The sequence below is a fragment of the Ceratotherium simum genome, chromosome 2 (genome assembly GCF_057802395.1).
Source record: "Ceratotherium simum simum isolate JZ-2026a chromosome 2, ASM5780239v1, whole genome shotgun sequence".
NCBI lineage: Eukaryota > Metazoa > Chordata > Mammalia > Perissodactyla > Rhinocerotidae > Ceratotherium > Ceratotherium simum.
In genome coordinates, this window is record NC_141901.1 from 33,355,354 (window position 1) to 33,376,466 (window position 21,113).

The 21,113-nt window shown below is 39.8% G+C and overlaps 1 protein-coding gene across 3 annotated transcripts in view; it reads right to left on the reverse strand.

Annotated features, from left to right (window-relative positions):
* Positions 1-15,189, reverse strand: part of UAP1 (UDP-N-acetylglucosamine pyrophosphorylase 1) — a 34,194-nt gene extending 19,005 nt beyond the window's left edge. The window contains exons 1-2 of one of the 3 annotated variants that reach the window (XM_004424831.3): positions 14,978-15,179; positions 7,069-7,405 (exon numbers count right to left, since the gene is read on the reverse strand). In XM_004424831.3, the coding sequence (XP_004424888.1) occupies positions 7,069-7,348 (280 nt within the window). In that variant the 5' untranslated portion in view covers positions 7,349-7,405; positions 14,978-15,179. Of the gene's footprint in view, positions 1-7,068; positions 7,406-14,977 lie in introns of all 3 variants that reach the window. The other 2 variants (XM_004424832.3, XM_087440190.1) reach the window with 2 other exon arrangements.
* Between the last annotated feature and the right edge of the window lie 5,924 nt (positions 15,190-21,113).

Sequence of the window (21,113 nt, forward strand, 5' to 3'; positions counted from 1 at the left end):
AGGCAGAGGCTCTCAGTTTGGATTAAAGAAAAAAAAAATACCAAAATCTTGCCACATACCATTTCTAAGGGCCACCTCACCACTCTAAGGTGGATGGTCTCAGCACCGCAAGGCAGAGTGGCTTGTGGGAAGAGGCAACATGGAAGCTGGGTTTTGGGAAGCTAGAAAAGCTGTAACATGTCAGATGAGATAAAGCGATGGTTGATGGTTTTTGTTCTTGTTTTCTGAATTTCATACTTTCATGAAAATTCTCAGAAATTCTGTGAACGAAGCTGGCCACTGTCCACATTTGCAGGCCAAGCCAGAGGGGGCAGTGGTGGCCAGTATCAATTATTATTATTTTTTATATCCTTAGGTAAAGTGGGTTTGTCTAATTTACCAACTTTGTGCTGTATGTGTTTTTGATACATTTAAGCTTTCCTAAAGCTAAGATACTAGTACATCAAGAACTTAAATATTCTAAATAAATCCATTATAAAATCAGAACTTTCCTCCGTCCTGATTCTACAACCTGTCTTCATTAGTAAATAAGTATAGCCCAAGGACATTATTCAGCAGCTTTCTAGCTATTTTTTCAATCAAAAAATTTAAAAGCACATTAGATATTTCCATAATTTTCACCTTTGATAAGAAGCTGACCTTAGCTACCTGACACTTAATTTTCTCTTTTTTCCTTTCCTAGAACCAGAATGTCATTTGTTATTTTCTCTAAAGCATTTCATTGTACCTTGTCAGAGTTTAAAAATAATAAAATCAGAAATAAAGTTAGACCTCTAAGTAGTTACTATAATCTAAGAGGTAGGTATAATAGTCCCCATTTTAGAGATAACAGGCTCAGAGAAGTTAAGGGTCTCGCCCAATGTCACACAACTAGTAAATGTGAATTAGGATTAGAACCCGACTCCAGGGCCTATGCACCATGCACCACGCTGCCTCCAGCAGTGTCCCATCACACCCAGATATTTAACAGATATTTTACAGTGTCAAAATTTTTAGAGGTGTAAACTTTCCTTCCTATTTCTTTCTTGCCCTTTCTTCTCTTTTCCACTGAATTCACGAGAGGTCGTGCTGCCTTTTTTAATCTATTTTACCCACTCTACACACACAGAAAAGCTCCCACCTTCTCCAAAACCTGCCAAACACTGAAATGTCTAACAGCATTCCAGGTCTGTGTGTGCCTTAAGCTAGCCCTACAACCACCATGTAACACTGACTGACTGAGATAAAGCAATCCGGAGGGAGCAGGGAACCGTATAAGGCAGTTTTGAAAAATGTTTTACATTTTATTATTCCCTGAGTTATCAAAGGCACTGTGGTTTCTAGGGAATACATTCAATTCTGCTGTCACTGACCCAAAAGGCATTATTTTAAAATACAGGTCCACAATCCCTTACCTAAACCTGTGAGTCAGACTTGTTCTAGAATGCAGAACCCTTCGATATTTAGAAAAAGAATATAATACCTATATGTTATATTATATCCCCAGCAGATCTGAGACGGCAGCCTGTAATCACATTACCAGGGATAAATTCAGGTCAGGTTTTGCTGCAAAACAGGCTTTGCACCCCTTTTGAACTGCAGATAAATAGCTTCAGTCTGTCTGGACCCTCATATACCACCAAAGGTGTTAGAATCCGAAATATTTCTAAACATCTTCAAAAAAAGTCCCAGATAAATATTCTGGAGACAGAGGTCTTTGTTCTTGTTGTACTATTTATTTTCTTCACAGGGCACATGTGTTTTACGTTGTTTTGCTGTCAATGTGGCTCCAGTCACCCTTCCTGACGTCTTACTTTTACCTTCGGTCCAAAGGTAAGCTATTTCCCTCAACTGCCTTACCTGTAAAAGGTAAAAGCCACGCTCCCAGAGTCAACTCCGTGTCTCAGCTCCTGCTCATCTGATGGCCACCCAACACCAACTAGTGCTTTCCAGAGGTTCTAACCCGTTACCAAAACATCACTGTATCAACTTTGCTCTTCCTTGGATCAGTTCCCTAAACTACTGCTTCATTCCAGTTCTCCAAATCTTCCAGTTTTAAAGCAGCTCACAGTGGCCTCATTCTTTATTCAAATAAGTGGCATGTGTTTGTTTCCTAAGCCCTGTCTGTCATACTTTCTTCAATTCTTTCCAACTATGGACCTGATCATCCATCCAATCACTTAAGAGCAGCATTGAGATTACGCCTGCCACGTGTACATTTCCCAGCAGATCTACACTTACATCTCATCTCCTTCTAGCCACAACTATTACAATGAGCTATAACACAATCCACATACATTTGCAATAAAAAGGTTTCTGCATTAACTTCTTCCTACTTATGCAGCTCACTTATGAGCAGAGAAACACAAGAGGAAAGAAAGCAGTCCCTATAGTATCAAGGCCAGCTGCAAGTCAAGAAGTAAATGCGGCTACAGCTGTTGTTAACAATATCAAATTGTGTGTACACTGGCTGAAGTACTCATCCACTTCATCGGTGTTACTACAACAAAACTGCGAGGTTTATCAAAAGTGTGTAACACAAAAATTGGTATCTGTCTTATAATAACAGATAAAATACTTCTTGAAATTAAGTGGGCCAATAAAATTCAGAACCTTTTAGTTATATGGCAATAAGGCATGATTTCAAACTGTATTTGTCATAACATAAATTTTAGATGGGCAGCACTGCACCTATCTGAAAAACTGATTACAAATGTACCTAACCCGTGTGACAATTAGGAAACTATGAAGTTCTCCTATCCCCAAACAACTTCTGAAAAATATGAGAAAAACCTGAAAGTACATCAATAAATCACCGTTTCCATCTTTCCATTATAGGACACAAGAGTTAATAACTTTCCCACAGAGGGGACCTAACACAGACAAAATCAGAGGTTAAAAAAAAAAAATCAAGGCAGAGTGAGCGATTCACAGAGCTGGAGCGCATCTCTCTCCTTGGAGAGTCATGCACTGTGGGCCCAACAGACCTGAGCACTTTTCATGATAGCATTTCCAAGAAACAGAAGAGTATACAGTGACATGTCACAGATCAAATACTTCCTGAGTTGCTTCCTGCTTGGACCAGTTCCTCTCACACACTTTGATTTGGGCATGCGTCTGAAACAAGGAGGACGGCACAGGTGCTTTTGAAGTAAAGCATTGTCAGAACTTTCCATGTAAACTGCCAACACTCCAGGACCAGGAATGGGGTAAACAGCCTATTCAATTGGTGGAAATAAAGGAAGACTATCCAAGAAAGTTAGTCAGAGGAGATATTTTAAGTCTTTAATTTTTAATCACATTGTACAGCTGAAACTATTATTTTATAGATTAACTACTTCCCCAAAATGTTAAGCACAAAAGCAGACTAATAAGAGAAATCTCTATTTGAACCAGTTTGAGATACTGGGGGATTATCGTGAATTTCACTAGGTATAATAATGGCATTGTGAGTAGTAAGAAAATGTCCATATATTTAGAGATGTATACTGAACTATATGAGGGTAAAAATAAATGATGTTTGAGATTTGCCTTAAAACACTACAGCAAAGAAAAAGAGGGATAGCTGAAGCAAAAGTAGCAAAATTTTGGTAATTATTTAATCGAGGTGATACATATGTGGGAGACTATTTTTGTCTCCGAATATCTGTTTCAAAATATGCTTGAAATTTTTCATAATAACAAATTCTTAAGCAGGCTACAAAATCATACATAAACCATAATCCCAATGTGTGTGTACGTGTAAGAAAATACTATAAAATATTACTAGTGAGTATTTATCTCTGGATTGTGGGACGGCAGAGATTTATATTTTTTCCTTTGTAATTTTTGGTATTTTCCAATTTCTCTAAAATAAGCATGTGTTAATTTTAAAATAAAAGAAAGCTATTAAAAATATCACTGCTCTAAATTTCAGAAAATGTAGCAGAGATGATAATGTTATGAATACATTTTTTCCTAAACAATCCATTTACTTTTCTACCACAGTGCTGTATGGTAGAGAAACACCACTAAGATTAATTTTAAAAATATCTCATAGGCAAAAAAGACTAATACTGAATACTAATTTGTTATTATAATATAAATTTGGAAGACTGTTTTGTGTTCAGTATAAGCATACATTTCTTTTAATAAAGAATGGGGTTTTTTTATTAAGCCAATATATTTTCCCAGTATATCTTCTACTAAAATGATATTCTCATCGAAGCTTCTACTTCTCTTTCAAGATCTCAGTTTTGTAAGATAGAGATTTTTCAGTTGCTCCTCTATAATACATTTTCTACAACTGGCCAGAACACTTCAAGAATTAAATTAAAACAAAATCTCTCTTCACTAAGGAGCACAATGGTCACTTTTGTATTTATCCTTCAGAAATAATTTTCCACTCTAGATGTTAAAATATCTATTATATTGTCAAAAGCCACCAGACACTCTGAAATTACTGTACAATGCTTTTACTTGGCCCATCCTGAGGGGGGGAAAATTGTCTTTGATAGAATTATCAGGATCTTCCCACTATCTGAAATATAGCATCATAATCTTCACAATGGCAATCTCTTCCCTTTGATAACTTACTGTATAAACTTTATTTTGTTATGAATTTGCACACATATGGCAGTTTCTGGCTAAGTGAAAAGGACATAATGTCAGTTACAAAGTCTCCTTCTCCACCCCTACTGTTTAAGCCACAAATAAATATTGTTCCCTTGACAGTAAGCCAAAAGGAAGTTTGCTTTGTACTTTCTTATACTAGACTTGCTTGTAATAGTTAGTTCTGGATTTTAGTTTAAATGACAAGTCATAAAAGTAGACTAGTTCCACAGATTCCAACAAAAGGTCATAACGAAGACTCAAATTATCGGAAGTCTTGATTCTTACTCATGGTCCCCATTATACAAGGTCAAAGCTTTGGCTTTCCATAACAGTTAATTCTAAGACCTCATTCACAGAAAATCGCAAGGAAAAATACAGGCAGCTGGGATACCAGAGGGTAAGAGGAGGCCTGTGTGGCTTTTGGTTTGGAGTAGCAGCCTTTTTGAAACCCAGGGAAAGAGGGCAGGATCACGGAATCCAAAGTTAGTAGGGGCCACAGTGTCACTAAAGCTCTCTATTCAGAAGGATCCATCTGGAAGTCACTCTCTCATACCTTAGGGGCAGAGCCCTATTCTAAGTATGAAGCTAGGTTAGCCACTACCAAGCATTTTAGATCTGAAAGGGCCCTCCTCAGAGATCATCCAATTATTTTCAAAGTTTTTAACTCATCAACCCCTTTTAAATAAAACCTCATGTAAAATCAAATACATAAATCAGGCCAAAGTAGAACTGCTCCTGTAGGGGGGAGATGAAGGAGTTGGAGACCTAGGAGTTGGAGACCTAGCTGTTTAGTATCCATTCCCTCCTCCCTACAGGAGAGTTTCCTCAGCAGTGGAACTCCTAGGGCTCTTTGGAACAAGTCTGAAAGTCAGTAAAGCTGTAAGCCCAGAGAAAGATACGGAGAGGTATAAAGAAGGTATACAGAAGGTTGATAATAGCAGGTATCTTTCTCTTTTGTGGGGGGCAGGGAATGACAAAGAGTGGAAGACAAAATAAAAATAGCTATGGTGGGGCCGGCTCCGTGGCTTAGCGGTTAAGTGCGTGCGCTCCGCTGCTGGCGGCCCGGGGTTCGGATCCTGGGCGCGCACCAATGCACTGCTTCTCCGGCCATGCTGAGGCCGCGTCCCACATACAGCAACTGGAAGGATGTGCAGCTATGACATACAACCACAGACTGGGGCTTTGAGGGGGGAAATAAATAAAATTATAAAAAAAAAAAAAAATAGCTATGGTGTGGTGCAAATGTAGGCTAAAAGATTATATCTAAAATATTATTGCACATCTATAAAAGTAAAAATGTATATAATCAAGTACCAGGTGGCAATGTGAGCAAATAAAAACATAGATTTGATGGGATTATGGGCGATTTCTCCATAGTATTTCTGTCATTTTGATACTATTTTTGCAATAATGTTTTTTAAAAAGAAAAGTAGTAGTCCAATGTGTTGATTCTACAGTTGAGGAAATGAGGTCCAGATTTGACAAGGAGCATGTACAAAAACTCAAGGACCTGGGCTGAACTATTCAGTCACATTTACTTACAGAGTAGTAGTAGATTATAGAAACCACAGCTCTTAACTCCACCAAAAAAGCTACATTTGATCTATTTTGCCATTCTCAAAAGCACTAATTAGTACTAGTTATGAGGACAGCTTTTATGATATGCTTTAGAAGAAAAAGCATGGGGGCAATTCAACAAACATTATCAAGAAACTTATAACTGTAAAACCCTGTTCTAAATGCTATGTGACAAACACAGACAACTAGCATGTGGGCTCCTCTTTAAGAGTTTACAGTGTAATGAGGAAGACAGACATAAACAACTCTTATTAAAGAGAAGCATGGACAACAACTCCAACTTGGGACACTGAAGCAAAGGCCATGGACCAATGGTATGTGTGGTGAACCTTCAAGAAGGAGTGTAGGTTCCCCAAGCGGCAGAGTCACTGTACTGCACAACCCCAGGAGATGGCCTTACAAGGTGATCCACCTGGTAGAGAAGGGGCAAAGGCCAGACCAAGCTAAGGATAAGCATGAGCAAAGGCAGGAAAGGCATAATCTAATGTTCAGAAGAAGGTAAATTATTAGGTCCAGCTAAACTGTGTGGGGCAGTGGAGTAGAAAGAAACATAGGACACAAGATTGGAAATAAAGGATAGGGTCAGGTTAGCGAAGGTTTTTAGATTAAGCCAGCATAAAGTGAAACGTCGAACTTGTGCTTCAGGAAGAGAAATCTAGTAGAAGTATGGAAATTGAGGAGGGAAAGTGACTAGAGGCAAATTAAGACTTGAATGAGAAGAGCCTCAAATTGGGCACCAGAAATGAAAAGAGAATGTAGGGATCAGAGACAGTGCAGAGGTCTTGGCTACACAAGCTGTCACTTTCTGATCGGTTACCATGTTTAAGGTAGTATGAGAGTCAAATATTGATTCAGTTACTTCAACAATTTTAGTATATCTCATAATAAACTTTAGAACAAATATTCACATGACAGTACCTTCACTTTCCCAGGCCTGGAGCTGATCCTGATCCCTGGTAGCACTGCCCAACACTTCTCGAGGGACAGGTTCCATTCGTGCATCCACTTTCTCTTGCTGAGAGGACTGGTTAAATCCTTCAATGGCCTTTTGGAAAAAGAAGTTCAGCTCCTCAAAGTTCATGGCCTGCAGCTCTGCATAAAGTTCTACCTGTTGGGCTTCTTCCAGCTCATTCCAGAACTGTAGCAGGTGTTCTTGCCCAGCTTTGGACAACCTGAGTTTGAGGTCATTAACGTTCATAATGCTCTGGTAGCCGAGCTCTGTGAAAACAGGGGCGTAATTTCTGTACCTGTAAACCTAAAAGAGAAAAGGAATCAACAGTAGGTCATAGTCTAACCTCCAAAGCTGAGGAGTTTTTCCTACTAAAAATAAGCATTTAAAGAACTTGATATTAAGGAAATTAACTTCTGCTTGTCCATCACAATATTTGTAAGGGATCAACTTGAAAGATGATACTAACTAGCATTACATACCAGGCACTGCACTAAGTACTTGACCTACATGGTCTCATTTAATTTTCAACAACTCTATGACATAAATAATATTATTATCATTACTTGACAGTGGAGGAGACTGAGGCACAAAGAGGTAAAGCAACCTGGCCACCTGGTAGAGCTGGGATCTGAACTCCAGGGCTCACACTCTTTATCTACCACATTTAGTTGCTTCTGTATTATTCCTCTGACCACTAAGCTACCACTGAAAGAATACCTGATTGCTTAATATTTCAACTGTCTCCTTTTACCTCTAATGATGGAAACAACTCTGTTGTATTCAGAATACAACAAAATTCAAGAATATTGGACCACCTATAATCACGAAAAATACGTTTTATTGCAATAGCAACTTCTGCAGGCAAGCAATAAAAATATGTCCATTATCTTTTACAAAGAATTAAGCCCTAAAGGGACACTGCAATACACACATAGCAATCAATGGATAAGACGATGTTTTTTTAAGAGCATTTCGTGATAATATAGCAAAATGTTAAACTGCGTAGTACTAAAAAACAAGAGAATGAAGAAATATTTCATCTACTCACCTAATATCAATAAATGCAAGAAAAGACAGGTGTTGTTTAGAAAGAGTTCACAAAAGAAGCATGATCTAGCCATGCCTCAAGGATTGAGCAGATTCTATACATAAGAATAGGAACAAGCAGAGCCAGACAGCCATGAGGAGTAAGCATATATGGGATAGGGAGCAGTAAGCAAGTTGAAATTTTACGTAGAATGGTGGGAAATGACATAGGGTAGGGCTAAATCATGAAGAGCCTTGAAAACTGAGCAGAGGAATTTAGACTTAAGAGAACAAGTAACAAGGAAGTAACAAGGAACAAGGAAGCCAACACTAGATTATTAAACAAGGCAACGTCACCATGCTTTAGAGAGACAAGAGAAAAGAGCAATGGCATAAAGTAGATTGTAAGGAAGGACAACCAGAAGCAGGAAAACAAGTTAAAAGACAACTGCAGGTATGAAAATCACAGGTCTGAACCAGATTAGTTGCAGAGGAAATAAGAGTGAAAGGGATAAATTTGAGGGTCGCTGTAAAGAATCATCACTGCATTATAACTGAAATAGCTTACTATCTTCTCAAGAATAGTGAAAAGTAATATACATGGTAGTTCAAAGCAAAATTCTGGAGTTCAGCTGAGTGAGTTAATTTCCTTGGGCCTCAGTTTCCTCACCTGTAAAGTGGGGTTAATAATAGTATCTACCTCATCAGGACTATTACACATCAAACACTATTTACCAACTCAGGTTAAGAGAACCCACATCTAGGGTTCCCTGAGGTGGCAATAATAGCACCTAACACTTACATATCACTTACAGTGTGGCGGTACAATTCTTATTGCTTTATAGATTACTGGTTCATTTAGTCCCCAAAACAACTATTATTGGGATTACTTTACAGAGGAAGAAACTGAGCCACAGAGATAACTCCCAAACTAGTAAAGCCATAGAGTAGGGATTCAAACCCCAACAGCCTGACTCCTAAATTCATGCTCTTAACTGCTAAGCTATACTGCCTCCTAGGAGAAAGAAGACTGTATCTGTGTGTGTGTGTGTGTGTGTGTGTGTGTGTGTGTGTGTGCAAAAGACAGGGATGGTGAGAGAGAGAAAGAGGGAAACGTTATTCATACTTTATTTATTCAGAATATAAATACAACTAATGTTCTTGTATCTGACTCACTTCGCAGAAATGAGTCCACAAGCCAATAGAATGGAGAAAGGAAGAAAATGCACAGGACACGTAGTGAGAAACTCTACAGGATGAGTAAATACTTCCTTTTAAAAAGCATTATTACTTTTTATTCTATATTGGGTATGTTGATCCAAATCAGAAATTTCTTAGAAATAACTGTAACTGGTGTCCACTCAAAAATAAATTTGAGAAAGATATTATTATCCAATAGAGATAGACACATAACTTCTAGATGTTTTTTCTTTTAATTAGATGCCCCTCAAAATTGAACTGACAGACTGCCTTCACGATTCTTCTTATAAAATCAATTTCAATTAGATTAGCACATAAGATTGAGTGTATGATATTCCCAACTTTTATTTTGGTTTGTCACTTAGCTTTACTTCACAGATAGACTACTTCAAGTGTGAAATGAATGATACTACCTACAAAATACACTTTACGAGTTACCAATGATTCATAACCAAATTCAGGCTTCTATATGAAATGAAAATGAAACCTTATTGATTATTACCGTGGGACGCAGATCTAGCTTGCTGTCACCTAAGACCCTCATCCTTACCTTCCCATACTTTCTTTAGTCTTTCTATCTGCTGAAATCTCACTCATTCTTAAAGGCCCACCTCACATACACTAGCTTGAAGTGAATCTTTATGGGTTTGGGAATCAAACAAAACTGACTTTTATTCCTGGCTCTATTGCTTGGGTCAAGTAGCAGATACTTTGAAATTTGGTATCTTCATCTGTAAAATAGAAATAATAAAATTTTTCTATCAAGTTTCAGAGGTATAAATGAAATAATTCTTACAACCAATGAGAAAATGAGGCTCAAAGAGGTTAAGTAATTTGCCCGACTACATACTAGTAGGTAGAAAAACAGGAATTTTAACCCAGATAAACCCAACTCTAATGCCTATGATTTTACCACTACACAACATCTTTCATAAAAGCAGAGGAAATACTGCATTTGGATTCAACCCAGTGCAACCCAACGTCTCATTTAAAAAGAAAGGCATCCAGCTATTCCACTACTGGGTATTTATCCAAAGAACATAAAAACACTAATTAGAGTAAAGATACATGCAACCCTATGTTCACTACAGCATTATTCACAACAGCCAAGACTTGGAAGCAACCTAGCTGACCATCAAGGGACGAATGGATAAAGATGTGGTATATATACACAATGAAATACTACTTAGCCATAAGAAACAATGAAATCCAGCCATTTGTGACATCCATGTTTGTGACATAATACCTTGAGGGTATTATGCTAAGTGAAATAAGTCAGAGGGAGAAAGTCAAATACCTGTATGATCTCACTCATAAGGAGAAGATAAAAACAACAACAAGCAATCACATAAGAGACAGAGATTGGATTGGTGGTTACCAGAGGGGAAGGGGGGAGGGAGGAGGGCGACAGGAATGATTAGGCACATGTGTGTGGTGATGGACTGTAATTAGTCTTTGGGTGGTGCACATGATGTAATCTATCAGAAATGGAAATATAATGATGTACACCTGAAATCTATATAATGTTATAAACCAATGTTACTGCAATAAAAGAAAAAAAAAAAAAACAATTCAACAGTATGTAATCACAGCAAAGCGTTGTTCTAAACCACCAGTTTCTTTGAATGCCATACCTCACAAGACTTCAGAGGAACCCTAAGCTTCTTTACCAGTTATTTTCAAAAGATTTCTTGGACGAAGCTCGGCATCTCAACACTGTGTGATATTTCTTGCTACTCTGAAAACTGCATTCAGATTCACCCCAAAGCTACTGAACTTGCATCAAAGAATTCAGCCTTACAGCAGAGAAATGGCCTTTTCAATAAAAGTGATAAAAAAATAAAAAGAGAGGCAGTACAGCTGGGAGTAACCAGCATTAGGCTCTGTAGTCAGACTGGCTGGGTTCACATCCCAGTGCCACTATCTCCTAATTTTGCGACCTTGAGAAAGCTATTTAACCTTTCTGTACCTCAAGTTTCCTAACTGTAAAATGAGAAGAAAGACAGTACTCACCTCTAAGGTTAAGAGGATTAATGAGTTACTATAATGAAAGGCATTTAAAACAGTACCTGACACATAGAAAGCCCTCTCTAAATGCTTCTAGCTACTAGTATATAAGTGAAATTGGGCTCTAGACTCCTGAATCACAGCCACCTGAACATGAGGAGAGCTACGATTTGAGCTGGGCATTGGAGGATGAAAAGAAGTTTGCCAAGGATACAAGTAAGAAAACAGCCAGTCAGTGGGAACAGGACGAAAAACAGTTCAAATAAATAAATGTATTCAAGGAACAAGGCATAGTGTTGAGATATGGGTGGCAAATAGCCACAGATGAGGCTGAATTTTTATCATTGCTGCTATTTCTGTTGATTGAAAGATGATGGGCCCACAACCACTCTTCTCACTTACATATATGAGTAGGTTACCGCCAAAAGTTTCCTTTTAATATGCAAAGATACATTAAGAGACCATTTAAAAAGGAAAACTATTTAACTTTCATGTGCCATTAATTCATTCAACAAATATTTAATGAGCACTTACTGTCTGCCAGGTGCTTATCTAGGTGACAGAGAAACAGCAATGAACGAAGTGACAATGTATATGCCCACATTCAAGTATGAGAGACAGATAATTACATAAAATGTCAAGGTAGTGCTATAAGACAAGAGCTACGAAGGAGAATAAAGTGGGATGGGGGCTAAAGAGCAAGAGGGGTGATGGCAAGTATTTTAAATGGGGTAGTCGGCAGGGCCGCTTTGAGACATCTGAGAATATATTTCAATGAAGAGAGAGGCAAGCCAAGTTAATATCTTAGGGAGGAGCATTCTAGGTAGGGGCAAGTGCAAGTCCGGTAGTTCCAAGACAGAATGTGCTTGGCATGTTCAAGGAAGAGCAAGAAGGTTGATGCAGCTGGAGCACAGTGACTACAGCAAAGAGTGATTGAAAATGAGGCTGGAGAAGTAAGCAGAGACCAGATCAGGTAGGGCCTTGGGGCCAAGGTAAGGACTTTGGGGTTTGGGAAGCCATCAGAGAATTTGGAGCAGGGCAGTAGCACGGTCTGATGTAGGTTTTAAAAGGATCATTCCACTGTTGCGTGGGAAAAATGACTGTAATGAAGGCAAAAGTGGAAGCAAGCAGACCAGTTAGGGAACTACTGCAATGGTAGTCTAAATGAGAGATGACGGTGGCTTAGAGTGGTGTGAAGGCGGAGTCTTGAGGTGGACCTACAAGGTTAGGTAACAGATTGCACATGGAGTGAGACAGAAAGATAGGAATCAAGCAAAGATGACTCCAAGTATTTGTCCCATTGACTGAGGTGGGGAGATCCCAGGACAGGAGCAGATTTAGGGATATGCGTGGAGAGTATGGGGAATCAATAGTTGGCTTTTGCTCATGTTATGTCTGGATGCCTATTAGATATCCAAATAGAAATGCTAATGAGATGGCATAATATAGTAGTCTAGAGCTCAGACGTGATACTGGAGCTAAAGATAAAACTTTCAAGGTCATCAAAATACACGATACTAAGTTACAGACTCAATGAGATCCTCTAGGCAGTGCAGATAGATAAAAAAGGAAAGGAGTCAGAAGACTAAGCCTTGGACACTCATTAGGGTATTAAAAGTCATTTCTATTGATTCATACAGGTTTCAAGAGATATGATGCCATTATTTTTTAATTAAAAACATACATCATATAAAAAAAGACAGTCAAGAGAGATAAGCTTGTATTGAACTATTTTCCAAGGAATGGGGTCTTTCCTAAGGTTTCATCTATACTACTGCTTTTGCCCAGATTTAAGGGAGAATTTTCTAGTGGGAAGATCAGCAGGGAACCAGGTAACTGAAGAATAGGAAGTCCTAGTTCTTGGTCCCTCCCCATTATTTGACCCTATGCAAATCATTTCACCTCCCAGTGCACACACTTCCTCATGAAGATAACATAACCAGCCTTTCTCACACACCCTCAAATGAGAGTCGAGAGTGGAGGGTGCTCTGCCTACTGAAACACATATGCAAACATATTATTATAACAGTTTAAGATGTAAATCAAAGTCATTAGATACCTATAGCCACCTTCAGATGTTTGAGAAAATGGACCCACACAAATAAGACAACTCATAGGTTAAACTTTGATACCTGGGCCTAGACCGCTGGTAGTCTGCAAAGGCGGACAAGGTCACATGTGCTCATTTACATAACATGTAAACATTTCTAACATAACAACCATACTTTAGCTTTGGACAAGAATAATTTACCTACGAGTTTTTTTGAGGCAGAAATAACCACCTCCATGCCACAAAAAATAGTACCATTTTCCCCATTAATTCTGATAACAGGTGTGCGTGTGTGTGTAATGGTAAGCAGTAGTGAATAAGACAAAGATTTTTATTTTGACAACCGAAGTCTCAAAAAGCTGAAGATCTGCTCTAGAAATTATGGCAGAACTTGATGTATGCCCAAAGCCTAATACATCTGCATCAAAATAACAACAAATTTGGTAATAATCCACCATTATCAAATACACCTTTATTATAAGAAATCCAGTTATTTTCCCCCTCCTTTTCTGGTCTCCTTCCTGCCCCTATCTCTGCTGCTATATTATGCCCCCAAAATTAATAAGTGAACCTCTTAGAGCTTTTGAAAAATAGTCTTGGGGTTGAGCCATAACCATTGAATCCTTTAATTGCTTTGCAGCACAGCCTATGAAGTCTTTCTTAGTCCCAGCTAAGTGAGCCAACTCACTAATAGTGAAGGAATAAGGAACTGCCTTGGGTTTGCTGCAAACCCCTCGGTCCATACCTAGTGACTGTCACCTAAAAGTCCTTAAACTAAAAGCACCACATAAAGACATATACATATTGTCATAATCACTATTACATGATTTCAAATTTCATAAACCATGTACAAATAAATATATCACAGCGTCAGGCCAAATTTAAGATCCTCATGAAGCCATATGTTCAGCACATGTGTGCTCTCAGTCCTCCGATCCTATCCTTCTGCTTGACCAAGCCAGGAGAAACCCAGAAATTTCAACCCTCTCCCATTACCAGTATTCAAACAAACAAATAGAAAGTGGCAAGTAGGTTTTGAACCACTGTCACGTCCCCCACAGGTATCTCCAATCCTTCTTGTGAACCCTCTGAATTCTTTTCCTCATATGCTCAAGACACCCCAACTCGCTCCCACCGGACAGTTCCAACGACCGCTTGTCCCCACTGGAGGCCCCCCAAGCTTGGCATAACTATCCACAAGGCCCTAGCCTGAGAACCTTAAGGCCCTTCTCCCCCATCGAGATGAGGCTCCACTGCCAACCGCTTAACAAACCCGATTCCAGACTCTATCCCAAACCTTCTGCTCTCCAAAGCCACCGGCCCATCTGGGGCGTCCTCATCCCACCCCCAGCCCAGACACTCCCGGGGGGTCGCGGAGAACACCCAGCGCCTGCGGGGCGCACGGGTGGGGCGTGGTGTGCAGGCGGGCACCACGGCGCGTGCCAGGCTGCCGGCGCTGTGCACGTACGTGCGCCGCGGTCCACGTCGGCGTGCGTGGCGGGACCGGCCCCCAGTCCGCCCCGAGTCGGGGTCCCCCGTCCCCTCCCGGGTAGCGGGGGAAGGAGACAGCGACTTGGCTGGGAGACCCTCACCTCCCTCAACGCGATGGTAGCTCCACCCGGCTCCGGCTCCTTCGGCGCGGCCGCTCATCGGCGTCCCGCGCCCGCTCCGAATATATACCCTCATCCGGGGGGCCGGGGCGGCGGGGCGGGCCGGGAGCTGGGGCCGGGGGGAGCGCCGGCCCCGGCCACCCCGCCCCTCTCTAGCCGCGACGAGTGGCTGCCTGCGCGGGGAGGAGCCCAAACCGCCCGCCGGGACACGTCAGCGCCGCGAGCTCGGGCGACGAGGCGGGCTCTGAGAAGAGGTGGGGGCGGGGCCTCTTCGCGTCACTCATTCTCTGGCCCAATGGGGATGGCGCTGGGAGTCCTGTCAGTAGACGGCCCCGCCCTACGGCGCACTAGCGGACGGGGAGGGGTGTCCATTGCGTCAGCCAGGAGGGGCGGGGCCAGAGTCCAGGGGAGGTGCCACAGACGGCGTCCTAAGAGCCGTGACGTCACCAGGTTGTACCGCGAGGTGCAGGCCGTCGACTCTTAGTAATCCCCTTGGCCTCGCGGTTCGTGGCGCAGCCCGCTTCCAGAAGCAGACCACGGAGTTGGGCGGCGAGTTGTGTCATGCGGGTGGCGGGTTTCCGATCGCCCACGCAGATGGTTGCGAAAGAGCCGCAGATTTCTCTGCGCGGAAGTCTGAAGGGGGGATCTGGAGCCCCCTCTGACCTTGGGCTAGTTATTTCGTCTCGAGTTGGCCAGGTGCCAGGCAGGGCCCCGACTGTCTTTCTGTTTTGTAGTGAAGCGCGTGAAGCTAACCAGGTCCGTTTACTTTTGCACAAACAGGCACGAAAGGAGGGGAAATGCAAGCAAAAGTATTATATTAGGTAACCTGAGGCAGTGAAAAGAGCGCCAGTGCGTGTGAGCCAGGTGTCAGCTTTGTGTGACTGTGGACTTAAGCTCCCGGGGCCTCGGTATCCAGAACGAAAATGGTTGGACTGGATGACCTCCACGGCCATTGCAGGGCCAGTGTTTATAATTGCTTGTGGTGTACCGTCAGTCCTGGTAAATAACTGTGTGTGGATGTGCATATGCAGATTATATGTTTAGCGCTGTGCCCTTAGAAGCTGTGTTTACATTTAAAGTTGCGTTGCACTTTGCAGTTTTGAAAGCAGTCCAATATGTTGAAATACCAAAAACACCTAGATTTAACATAGTACCTTACATAGAGAATTGCAGGCATTTGGGTGCCTCTCTTCCTTCTTGAGTGGAGGGGCCTTTGCATTTCCTTTATCAATTGCAAAATTACCCACCACATCAAATAACAGAAAACTTTACACGTGGTAATACTGGTAGATTTACATTCAGGAGGTTGAATACTCTTGTCTTTCATCATCCCAAAACTTCATTTATTTGAAAGATTTGTAGTGTAGTGATTAAGAGCATGGGATCCAAAGACAGAATTCCAGCTTCTTTATTGCTTGTGATCTTTGGCAAGGTAATTAACTCATGCATCAGTTTTCAAGTGTATAAAATACAGACAATTTAAAAAAAAATGCCCTTAGAGTTGTTGTGAGGATTAAACTAGTCACTACAAGTAAAGAATGTAAACAGAGTAAATATTCAAATTTTAATTATTGTTATTTGATTGCTTACTCTATGTCAGGTGCTTTCTAGGTCCTGGATACCTTGATATATTTATCATCATCTGGAAAACTTTTTGTTGTTTGGATCCCTGATACCATAAGGAACATTTCTCTGAAATCTTTCATGATAACTGAAAAGCACAAAATCACTCCCATTAATGATGCCCAAGTCCCACTTAAAGAGACCCGGAAGACTGCCCACAATGATGTAACTGAGTATAGATAGCATTGTGACGTTTAATGAAGGGAAGAGAGTTTAAGACAGTTGCTTTCTAAATATATACTGATTATTACTCTTCTACGTTTCTACTCCCTGAGAAAGAAATATATGAGGGTTTAGAAAAATTCAAACTAGAAGACCCAGGTTCAAAATCACAGTTCAACTCTTATAAGTTGTGTGTCATTTAACCTCTAAACTCCAATTTCCTTGTTTATAAAATGAGGCTAATACCTACTTCACATGGGTGTAGTAAAAATTAAATGAGAAAGAATCTAAGATAGTGTCTGGAGTATTACAGGCATTCCATAAAATCTTAGATGAATGAACGAATAAAGAGCAAAATCATTATTAAAAAGTCTTTTAGGGGCCGGCCTGGTGGCGCAAGCGGTTAAGTGTGCACGCTTCGCTGCGGCAGTCCGGGGTTCTCCGGTTCGGATCCCGGGCGCACACCGATGCACCGCTTGTCAAGCCATGCTGTGGCGGCATCCCGTACAAAGTAGAGGAAGATGGGCATGGATGTTAGTCCAGGGCCAGTCTTCCTCAGCAAAAAAAGAGGAGGATTGGCAGATGTTAGCTCAGGGCCGATCTTCCTCACAAAACAAAACAAAAAAAAGTCTTTTAAAGAAAAAAGGTAGAACTGGGGCCCCAGCACAAGTGTTTTCAATGAACTATTATAAAATCAAATTTTTCCTTTCACCCTTTTAGCTAAAAATTTTTTTCTAGTTACTAGGCATATGAAGGGCCTTGATCTCATCTTGCCAGATAAACATCCAGACACATCTTACACTGGAGAGTTATTTCTGTCCTTTAAAATATTTTATGTATACATGGTCTTTTAAGAGCTAATGGCAGAGAACAAGGCAAGGATGCTCTAACCATGATTATTTAACATTACACTGAAGATATCAGCTAATGCAGTTATACAAGAGAAATTGTAAGAGGCTTAATAATTAGAAAAGAATAAGAACTACCTTGATTTTCAAATGTCGAGAGAGTATGAACAGACAAAATGATGATAAAATGAACAAACAAAAATCAATAGTTTTCATTTACACAAACAGTAATTAGTTAGAACACATGATGGTAGAGAAAATCCCATTTACAATAGCAACAAAGAAAATTAAATAATTAGGTATAAATCTAACACAAAAATGTCCAAAACCTATCTGAGGAAAACTAAAACACTCCTACACAAAAGCCACAAAAAATACCTGATCAAATAGAAAAATGCCCTTTATTAATTCATAAATTACACTCCTTGTTAAACTATAAATTTATAATTAGACAAGTTGATATTCAAGTTCTCATGGAAAAAGAAACATAAAAGAATAGCTAGGACAACACTGAAAAAGAAAAGCTACAATAAGAAGACCACCCACCAGATAGTAAAATATTCTATGAGGCCTCTATAGTTAACACAATGTGGCCCATACCTATGGAACTTTACTATATGATGAAGGTGGCATCTCAAACCACTGAAGTGAAAAATCGACTTCTTAATAAATGGGACAACTTGGTAGCCACTTGGAAAAAGATAAAACTAGATCCATACTTCACACCGTTCATGAGGATAAACTCCAAATACATCAGAGACCTAAGTGTAAAATATGAAGTCATACAAGTACTAGAAGAAAACATGGAATGCTGTATAGCTGCCAAAAAAAAAAAGAATAAAACTGACATGGAGTCACTTGCAGGATATATTGTTAAGAGAAAAAAAAGCAAAATGCAAGCAAGTATACATAAAGGAAAGAAGGGGAAATAAGAAAAATGAACATACATCTCCTTATTTCTGGAAGAAAAAAAAAAAAAACAGGAAGGATAAACCAGAAACCAGTGAGATTAGTTTCAATCTATAGGGGGTGGGTAGGAATTAAGTGGAGGAAGGGGGAAGGGGTGTTGCACTTCTCTAATAGAACTTTCTGTACAGTTTTGACTTTTGGAACCATGTTAATGCTTTACATATTCGAAAAATGAAACAAAATTAACAAAGAGGGAAGTTGAGCTCTGAAATAGAAAACAGAAACAAATCAACCTAACTATCTTGAATAACATCACTTCCCTGGAAAGGTTCCTGGGGAACCAACCCAAGTAACTTGATCACAGTATTTTTTAACAGCTTTATTGAGGTTGACTTAAACTACAGATATTTAAAGTGCACATTTTGATGATTTTTGACATATACCTGTGAGCATATTATTTTAACTATATACCCTCAACCTAAAGAAAAAAAGAACTGTAAACAAATATTATACTCTAGTTAGTAGTTTGGCTTTTCACAGTGGTTTGGGTAGCAATTCTGAAACTATTTTGTGTATCATGGAGGGGAGCACATGACTAAAATATATTGAAGATAATGAGAGAGGTTATTTACTATTGGAGAAGAAAATTACAAATATGGAAAGGGAGAGCCTAGAATTACCTCTTTCCTGGAAGATTGGAATTGAAGTTATCAGTGTGAACCCATGGTTATTAATCTAAATACAGAAATAGATATAGATATGTATATATGTGATAGAAATGTGTATTTGGGAGGAAATGCTAGCAATCGGTGAATTTGGGTAAAGGGTATGTGGAACTTCTTTATACTGCTCTGCAATTTCTCTGTAAGGTTGAAATTATAGAAAAATTAAAGTACAAAAAATTAAAATACAACTAATAGTGGAGTTCTTCGTTGTTAGTCCAAACACAAAAGTAAATCTTTAACCCACGGAGCACACAGCTCTGGAGGAAAGGATCGAGGGTGTGATAGTCAACAGAGTAGTTTCCCTGTCTGTTGTTACATGCCCTCTGGCACCTGGTCAGAATACCACGTCACCTGGGAGGCTGTAAATGCCACCAGCAGTGCTGTTTATGGTGGCAGCTGTGCCTTCTTGAGACAGGAATAATGATAGGGAAGTGTTTTTCTCTGATTCTCAACCTTCCTGTTGAAAACAGGCTTAGATGAGGAGTATAGGATTTTGTGCAGAGTGGGGATTGCCTGGAATCCCTTGATGTTTATATGGATGTCCCTGGGGTTGAACTATTCTCTTAAGAACAAACTGGCACATTTTCAGCATTCAATTAAGAACAAATAGATGTTTGTTCAAAATACGTTTATCAAGTTATTCTGCGCCAATGCTTGTGATAGATGCTATGGGCAATCAGGTCTGTGTCCTCAAGGAATTTGTAGTGCAAAAATAGAGGAGATGTTCTTTTTTCAAGCTAGATGGCCATAAGTGCCACAGTGAATGCATAGGATTTCAGAGCTCAGAGGAGGGAGAGAATAAAGAAGTGAGTCAATTTCCCAAAAGGATAGGCTGATAGGGTTTGAGAAGGAGTCAGGAGGTGAGGGACAGCCTTACTCTTTACAGGAGGCTACCCCTTGATCCTCAGCCTTGATAATGGGGCTTCTATGAGCTGGTTATTTGTTTTCCACTGGCAACACCATCATCTTTTCTAGCTCCTGCTGCGCCCTTAATGAAAGAAACCAAGGAATTTGTACTCAGGTAAAGAACTTAGGAAGTGAGATACCTACCTAGGGTTGGTATTAAATAAACTGAAATCTGAAGCATCGCAAAGGGAATATTTACCAAAGGGTATGTATTTTTAGTAGTATGTGTGATCCCAGCTTGGCTTTAAAAAAAATAGAAAATACTTTGATCTATTAGATAGATTAGATAGATGAGATAGATGAGATGATAGGTAGATAGAAGCTGTGAAATTTGGAAAAATCACCCTAATTCCCTGAACTTCAGTTTCCTCATCTACAAAATTGAGATAACAGTACAATATATCTCTTACAGAGTTGGAAAGAAAATTAAAAGAGAAGGGGCCTAGTACACAGTAGCTATTCAATAAATGTTAGGGGAATAAATGAAAGAGAGAAGGAAAGAAAGACAAAAAAATAAAGGAAGGAAAATGGAAGAGTCTTCTATTAAAAATACAGAATCATGCTGGGATTCCAAGAGAGAGGTCTTAAATGGGCCATTATTACACACAAATTTAAAAATTCAGAAGGGCTTACAACACGAGGTCTTTTGTTTTTTAGGGACAATGCGATTATGCTGATTTTTATATTCTTTTGGCTGCTTTTTTTGTAAATTTACTAAAGTGAAAATTTGATAATTAGGAGAATATATATTTTTTAATTTCAGAGAAGTAGGTATGCTACTTAACTAAGAGCCTGCTGGCTTGCTTGTTTTTCCCCACAGTTGTACTGGATATGTGCCAGTCTGTCCACGCTTTCTTGTGCGATACAAGCAGTGATGATCCACGCAGATTTTTCAAGCAGTGGGCTGGCATTAGCGAGGCTATACCAGAGGAGTCCTCCTTCCAT